The sequence below is a fragment of the Gekko japonicus genome, unplaced genomic scaffold (genome assembly GCF_001447785.1).
Source record: "Gekko japonicus isolate JY-2015 unplaced genomic scaffold, Gekko_japonicus_V1.1 scaffold2050, whole genome shotgun sequence".
NCBI classification, from domain to species: domain Eukaryota; kingdom Metazoa; phylum Chordata; class Lepidosauria; order Squamata; family Gekkonidae; genus Gekko; species Gekko japonicus.
The window spans coordinates 230,620-238,719 of NW_015167113.1; the positions used below are offsets into that span (position 1 = coordinate 230,620).

At 54.1% G+C, this 8,100-nt stretch overlaps 2 protein-coding genes across 2 annotated transcripts in view; both read left to right on the forward strand.

Moving 5' to 3' along the window:
- The window catches only part of ZNF467 (zinc finger protein 467), a 17,294-nt gene extending 9,406 nt beyond the window's left edge, over nucleotides 1-7,888 (forward strand). Inside the window, exons 2-5 of the mRNA XM_015412956.1 lie at nucleotides 2,096-2,207; nucleotides 2,859-2,972; nucleotides 4,314-4,421; nucleotides 6,633-7,888. Of these exons, the coding sequence (XP_015268442.1) occupies nucleotides 2,096-2,207; nucleotides 2,859-2,972; nucleotides 4,314-4,421; nucleotides 6,633-7,888 (1,590 nt within the window). The remainder of the gene's footprint in view (nucleotides 1-2,095; nucleotides 2,208-2,858; nucleotides 2,973-4,313; nucleotides 4,422-6,632) is intronic.
- Nucleotides 4,337-8,100, forward strand: part of LRRC61 (leucine rich repeat containing 61) — an 11,859-nt gene continuing 8,095 nt past the window's right edge. The window contains exons 1-2 of the mRNA XM_015412961.1: nucleotides 4,337-4,421; nucleotides 6,633-6,706. The gene's annotated coding sequence lies outside the window, so the exon portion shown is untranslated. The remainder of the gene's footprint in view (nucleotides 4,422-6,632; nucleotides 6,707-8,100) is intronic.

Here is an 8,100-nt window from a genome sequence, read left to right on the forward strand (position 1 = left end):
GATTCAGTGTGGGGGGGGGGGGGAGCGTGCAGATCTGTCCTCGCAGAGGAGGGAGAGCTTGTACCTGAATAAAACTTGGTCTTAAAGGTGCCACTGGACTGTTTTGGACTGGGAGATGGGGTGGGGGGGCTCTGCAACTTACCTGGCTGCTTCTTGCTCTGACTGAGGACTGCTGGGAGCAGGGGGCGGGGCTTGTTGCATGTGCCCGCCCCCTGGGCGCTTTACTGCCGGAGCTCCGCTCCTGTGCGCTCCTGCAGGAAATGACCCCTGTATCTATCCATAACAAAAGGGCTTAGACGATTTTTAAAAAGATACCTGGTAACTTGGAGAACCTTATAGGCGCATAGTTAGAATGTCACTACAGCGTAATTGCTGGGTTTTTAAAAATTAAAAAAAAATCCCCCAAAGCACTTCGAAAGCATTGTGGAGAACGTCAGCTCACGCCTCCCAAAATATTAGAACTGGGGAAAGGGAACCCTATGAAGTTGATGGGCATCGGATTCAGGGCAGACAAAAGGAAATACTTCTTTATTTGTTCAATTTATACCCCGCCCTCCTCCCCGCCAAGGCAGGCTCATGGCATCTTACATAAAAGGCATATATAAAAATACAGTTAAACATACATAAGCAATCAATTATTCACTTTCCTAAAGTGCCGGATCAATTAAAGTGCAAGAGCAAATTTCCTAGGTGGTTGAGTGGAATGTGGGAAAATGTTAAATTTGCGGCCAGAGGATGTTGTGATGGCCACAGGAATAGACAGCTTTAAAAGAGGATGGGACAGATATATGAAGGAGAGGTCCATCAGTAGCTGGCTACTAGTCATGATGGCTAAGGAGAACCTCCATGTTCAGAGGCAGTAAACCTCTGAATCCCAGTGCCAGGTGGCAGCATCAAGAGAAGGCCTCAGCCTCTCTGCCCTGTTGTTGGCTCTCTGGGGCAACTGGTTGGCGGCTGTCTGAGGCAGGATATTGGACTACCTGAACCATCGGTCTGATCCAGCAGGGCTCTTCTGATGAATTTAATATGCCCAGAGACTACGACACAAATTCCTCCTCTCTCCGTTCCTACCAGTTTCAAAGATCTTGGCCTTCGGACCCGCCGTGCAGCCCAACCCATCTCTTGTTCCACGCACCACCCCATTGCCTCTCTGTTCTTCCCATTCCTTGCATACCCCGTTGCCTCTCGTGTCCTCCAGCTGTTCGTGACTGTAGTTACCCTGGACAGTCTTTGTCCTCGCCATAATTCCAAAATAGGAGCTGTGTTAGTCGGCTGGTGCGAAGTAAAACAGGATTCAAGTAGCACCTTTAAGACTCAAGAAGTGAGGTCTGACGCACGAAAATGTATGCTCAAATGTAAACTGGGTTGCTCTTAAAAGATGCCACTCGATTTGCTCTACAGGGCACTAAAGGGGGCCTCCGTATTCAGAGGCAGCCAGTTTCTGAATACTGGTGGCTAGGAGGCAAGTCCGGAGGAAGGCCTCCCCACCCCAGCCCGCCCCCGTGCCCTGTTTGGCCCTCTGGGGCAACCTGTTGGCCTTTGTGTTTAGTTACGCTTAAGAGCAGTCCTGGACTTGTGGTTTTAAATTTTGGGTTTTGTGTTTTTAAAATATTTTATTCTTTGTGGTTTTAGACATGTTGTAAGGAGCTGCGGTGGCTCAAGTGGTTAAGATGCTGAACTGCCGGCTGTGGAAGGTCAGTAGTTCAGCAGTTCGAGACCCGGGTGCCGCCTGATGGAGTGAGCTCCCATCTCTAGTTCCAGCTCCTGCCAACCTAGCAGTTCGAAAGCGAGAAATTGCAAGTAGATAAATAGGGACCACTTCGGTGGGAAGGTAACAGCGTTCCGTGCGCCTTGGTGTTTAGTCATGCTAGCCACATGACCACGGAAACGTCTTCGGACAGCGCTGGCTCTTCGGCTTTGAAACGGAGATGAGCACCGCAACCCTAGAGTCGGAGTCGACTGGCTTACGAGCAAGGGAACCTTTACCTTTAAGGAAGAAAACTGGCTAATAAATGTTTTAATAAAGCCGCCGTCAAACACACACACACACCGGTGCAGCCCAGTCTGACTCACAGGGGACCTTTCCTCGTTGCAGGTGCCGGTGAAGTGTGAGGAGACGACTCTCCAGTTGGGCCCGGAGCGGTGGAAGGAGGGGCCTGTCCCGGAGGACGCCATGCGGGAGAACTTCGGTTCCACAATTGCTCTTGGTAAACCATCACGCACACCGCTTTCTGACCGCTTTGGCCTCAGAGAAGAGGGCTGGGCTGGGGGGGGGGCATCGCCCTATGGGATGGGCGTGCTGTGCCCGGAGCAGCTCTGGTTCTTCCCAGAGAGACCTTGGGAGTCAAAGAGACCCGGCTGCTGAGAGGACAGATCTTTGCACCTGGATGGAAAGGAAACCAATGCCAGCATGCATTTGATGTCAGTGGGCTGAGATGTCATGGCCAGTCTGTCCTTCTGCCTTCCCAAAGAGGAGAGGGTGACAGAATGGTAGCCAAGTTGCACACAAGCACCCTTTGTGTTTCCTGGGCCCCACCCTGGGCTGGGTGCCGCTCCCGCCCACAATTCGAAAATGGCTGACTGTCCCCGCTTTCCATAATGCTGGGAGAAATAGCCCACTTTAGTTCTCTGGCCCCTGGGGAAATGGGGGATGCAACCCAAGGCACCTCTTTCCAGGGAAGGGGCCTCTCCTGTCTGGGGACGGGATGCTGGGCGATTTATGTTCCTGTGTGACTCAGAGCAGAGGACCGGGGCTAAGGTTCCCCTGCTTCCTAGTGGCCTGCCTGCCCCCCACCCGGCCTGGCCTGCGGTGACTGGGGTGGGATGTCACCCAGCCAAGTCTTCCTTCTGTCTTGCAGGGTCCCCCGCTGCCAAACCTGAGGTTATCGCCCAGGCTGAGGAAGGCAGCCCGGCTCCCGTCAAGGCTAAGGGGGGAGCAGAGACCAGGGACCCCCCAGGAGACAACCATGCAGGTCAGCAGGGAGTAGCCCCCTTCCTCCCCCCTCCCTCCTCCCTCCCTCCATCGCTTTGACTTCTCCCCCCCCAATCCTCCCTCTCTCCATCTCTGCCTGTCTGTCTGTCTTTTTGTCTGTTTGTCTCTGTCTCCCCCCCTCACCCTCCTTCCTTCCTTCCTTCCTTCCTTCCTTCCTTCCTTCCTTCCTTCCTTCCTTCCTTCCGCGAGTTTCAGTGTGAACCGAGAAGCCAGAAAGAGCAGCTTGGCGAGGAGCGACAGCCTCCTGTAGTGGCAGGTGGGAGAGACAGAAAGAGCTGCCTGCAAGGAGGCAGAAGGGGGGTCCTGGCGAGTTGCCCCCCCAGCAGCCTCTGTGGCTGAATATAGGATCCTGAGGCCTGCCACTCTGAACTATTGCTGATGAAAGGAACTTGTAAATATAACCAGCAATGCTTGGTGTCACAGTCTCTCAAACTCCCAAAACTCCACTCTGACAGGCGTAGACACTCAGTCTAATCTCTCTCTCTCTCTCTCTCATCTATATAGCCACACAGGCTGAACGCTTTGTCTTATTCACACAGAATAGACTCAAAAACTCCCATAGTCACACAGACTATGCTCTCTCTTCAAACTTCACACACAGAATCACTCTCATAGACATCTCTCCTCCCACACTCTCAGTCATCAGCCAATCCACATCACACTTGTCTCCCTCTACCACCCTCCTTGCATTACTGCAGTCAAACTAAACATTTAAAGAAACACACAGGCCAAAAATGGAATCATTACAGCCGCTAAGACATGAACAAATGTTACACACGTTTTAATTGAAAAACATGCAAATTTGCTTTTTATTAACATTAAACTAGACCGTATGAGGGAGCCGCATGTGGCTCCCAAGCAGCAGTTTGGCCACCCGTGGGCAAGAGGTCTGATACCGAGGTCCCCCAATGTTTTTGAGCCCGTGGGCACCTTAGGAATTCTGACACAGGGTGCTGGGTCGAGCCACAAAATGGCTGCTGCCGCTGACCTTCAGCCACACAGCAAAGATCCACGTTCTGTGCGGGTAGCTGCCGCCCAGGTAACATCTTTTAAAATCTGCAGGGCCCATTAGAAGCCCTGCTGGACACAGTCCCCAACTGAGGTCTCCGAGGGCGCTTGCCCACCAGTGTCGGGGGGGGGACTGGGGCAGTGGGCACCAGCTTGGCCAAGCCTTCCTCCAGGTTCCTAAAGGTGACTGCAGAGTCGACAAGGCCCCGAGTCTGAGGCTTTGCAGTTCTCCTCTCTGCTCTGCCGTGGCAGACACCGACTGAGCACTCAATCTTTCCTCTTCCTCCGCCCCGTCCTTTCCCTGGCTCAACAGGAACTCGACCTCTGGAAACTGAGGGCCCTGTGAGGAGCGAGCAGCAGCCACCCGGGGAACCGCTGAGAGTGCCCGGAGATGCCAAAGGCCCTGAGAGAAGTTGCCCAGGTAAGGGCCTCACCCTCACCTGTCGCTGGGGGGGGAGCTGCATTCTGAGTGAACAGCCAGCGCTGAGGCCCAAAACCCTCGCTCGGGGGAAGGCCTCGTCACCTCCTGAGCCTAGAGGCCTCTCCTACCTCCGGCTGGTTCTGTGTCCTGGAGGTTCAAGGCGCCTCCTGCTCCCTGGCTTTCCAGTTGGTCCGGCTCTTCCTGAACTGTTAGAATGGGGGGGGGGTCCCCAACCTTTTGGAACCTGTGGGCACATTTGGAATTTTGACACAGGGTGGTGGGTGCAGCCACAGAATGGCCGCTGAACTGCAGGCTGTGGAAGGTCAGTCGTTCAGCAGTTCGAGACCCGAGTGCCGCATGACGGAGTGAGCCAGTTTGGTGTAGTGGTTAAGTGTGCGGACTCTTATCTGGGAGAACCGGGTTTGATTCCCCACTCCTCCACTTGCACCTGCTGATGTGACCTTGGGTCAGTCACAAGCTCTGGCACAGCTGTCCTTGAAAAAGAGCAGTTTCTGTCAGAGTTCTCTCAGCCCCACCCACCTCACAGGGTGTCTGTTGTGGGGAGGGGAAGGGAAAGGAGTTTGTAAGCCCCTTTGAGACTCCAAGTGAAGGGCGGGGTATAAATCCAATCACTTCACTCACTTCACTTCACTCTAGTTCCAGCTCCTGCCAACCTAGCAGTTCGAAAGCAAGACATTGCAAGTAGATAAATAGGTACCACTTTGGTGGGAAGGTAACAGCGTTCCGTGCGCCTTAGAGTTTAGTCATGCCGGCCACATGACCACGGAAACGTCTTCGGACAGCGTTGGCTCTTTGGCTTGGAAAGGGAGATGAGTACCGCATCCCTTGAGTCGGATTCGACTGGCTTTCGAGCAAGGGAACCTTTATCTTTACCTTAAAGAGCTCAACATTCAGCATAAATACAAAGAGAAGGAATTCTTTCCCCTTCTTTTTTCTGTTCCTATAAACATGCATAATTAATGTATAATTACAATATGATTACAGTATAGAGAGAGGTTTATTTAATTTCATCCCATAATCTGAGGAAGGGCTTAAACATCCTTTGGGTATTGTTCTGAGTTGTGTATAAAATAAAATTGTGCCACGTTTCAAAAAAGTCTTACCGTTTTGGCTTTGGATTTGATTATTCTAATTTGATTTGTTAATTTTTCAGCTATTGCAATCTGCCATAACTCAGAATACCGTGAGTTTCATGTTGATAATTCTGCGGCATCCCAACTTTTAGCAACTATTTATTTATTTATTTATTATATTTATACCCCGCCCATCCTGTGAACAGGCTCAGGGTGGCTAACATGGGCGGTACAATGTACCTAATTAGCATAACCATAAAAATTTAAAACTCCATAAAATACATACTAATTCATATCACATAACAGAATAACAATTAACAATAAAGTGCTTGCAGTGCTGACAGGTTAGATGGTGCGCTCTACAGATCTAAGTCCACGTTGTCCATCTGGTCATCCTCCCTCGAGCAAATACAGGCCTGGCGATGCATCTGGGCCCATCCTAAGTTCCAGAAGTTCAATGGAATCATTGATGGCAACAGTGGTGGTGGCGGCTCCTATTTAAAAGCCTGGTGGAAGAGCTCCGTCTTGCAGGCCCTGCGGAACTGTAAAAGGTCCCGCAGGGCCCTGATCTCCTCCGGGAGCTCATTCCATCAGTAAGGACCCACCACAGAAAAGGCTATCCTGTACGCTGCCATTAACATAAACACTATTGGTCCTTTAGAAGTCACCTTTTCATTTTGTTTCTCCCATATTGTTAATAGGGTGTAACACAGAGGGCTTGATGTGTAATTTTTGCAATTTCTGCAAAAAAAAATTCTCCCAGAACTGTGACACTACTGGGCACAGCCACCACATATGAATATAATCACCTTGCTGATTACACTTTCTCCAGCATTTTTTATTATTTGTGTTTGTTATTCTCGCAAGGCGAACTGGGGTGAAATACCACCTGTGTAATAATTTCAAGGAGTTCTCTCTAAGAGCGATTGATGTGGTTTTCCTTATTTGGGTAAACCATATCTTATTCCAGATATTTTGCTCGATCTTTATTCCAATGTCTTTCTCCCATGTTGTTTTCAACCCATTTAGTGAACCTGAATCTGTCTCCCAGACGCCCATCCTGATTTCCCCCTCTCTCTCTCTCTCTCTCTCTCTGTGTCCTCCTGGATCCCCGCAGGTGAGTGGCTGATCCGGACGGTGAAGGTGGAAGCCGAAGACTACTCGGAGTGGCCGGCTGGGCTGAGCGCAGAGGTGCTGTTCTCGGGGCTGCCTGTCGGGGGCGTCTGCAAGTCGGAGGGCCTGCATGTGGGGGAAGGGTACGGTGCCCACGGGGGCCTGGGCGAGCTCTCCGGCCTGGCGCTGCAGCAGTGGCAGATGCTGAACGAGGAGAAGCCACTGGGCTGCCCCCGGTGCGAGCACCCCGGAGCCCCGCAGGAGGGTGGGCAGGGAGACCCTCGGCCGCGCCCCTTTGCTTGCTCCCAGTGCGGCAAGGCCTTTGGGAAGAAGGCCCACCTGACCCGGCACGCCCGGGTGCACACCGGAGAGCGCCCCTTTGCCTGCACCCACTGCGGCCGCCGCTTCTCCCAGAAGATCCACCTGGGCTCTCACGAGCGTGTGCACACGGGGGAGCGGCCCTTCCCCTGCGACCGCTGCCCCAAGACCTTCCGCAAGAAGACCCACCTGGTGCGCCACCAGCTGACCCACACCGGGGAGCGCCCCCACGCCTGCCCCCTTTGCTCCCGGAGCTTTGTCCATCGCCGCCACCTCTTGCGGCACCAGCAGCTCCACGAGGAAGGGAACGCAGCCTACAGGGACCACGCAGAGCCGGGGCAGGGGTCGGTCCCCTACAGCCACAACCTCCAGCCTGGCCAGGACGCAGAACCCCACAGGGAGCAAGCAGGACCTGGGCAGACCACGGCCCCTTTCGCGGAACCAGGACAGACCGCCACTCCCTGCAGGGACCAGAGGGAACTGGGACAGGTGGCCCCACCGTACAGGGAGGAGACTGACCCGGGGCAGGTTCTCGCCGCCTGCATGGGACCGACGGAACCGTTTCTGGGTCCGCCCCTTTTTAAGGTTCTAGCTGAGCCAGAACTGGGCCGAGTCCCTTGCATGGACCTTCCCCGGCAGAGAGAGACCCTGGCTCCCGGCATCGCCTGCCCTGAGCAGGGGCCCCTCGGCATGCTGTGCGGGGCGCAGGGGGAAGCCGGGGGCAGCGCACTCTGCAGGGAACAGGTGAGCAAGACGGAACCGGAGGAGGAGGAGGCTGGCTCCTGCTCGCTGCCCGAAGAGAAGCCCTTTCTGTGCTCTGACTGCGGGAAGGCCTTTGCCTGGAGGAAGAATTTGGCTTCCCACCAGCGGCTCCTGCGGAGGGCTGGCGCCCTTTTTCTTGCGCCGAGTGCGGGAGGGGCTTCAGCGATAAGCGCCACCTGACAGCGCACTTGCGTGGGCACATGGGCCTTCTGCCGTACGCTTGCCCACACTGCGAGAGAAGCTTTGCACACCGGGCCGGCCTGGCGGCCCACCAGTGCGGGGGCCACGTCGGGAAGCGCCCCTTTGCCTGCGGGGAATGCGGCCGTTGCTTCGCCCACAAGCGGCACCTGCAGAGACATCGGCGCAACCAGCACTCAGCCGAGCGCCCCTTC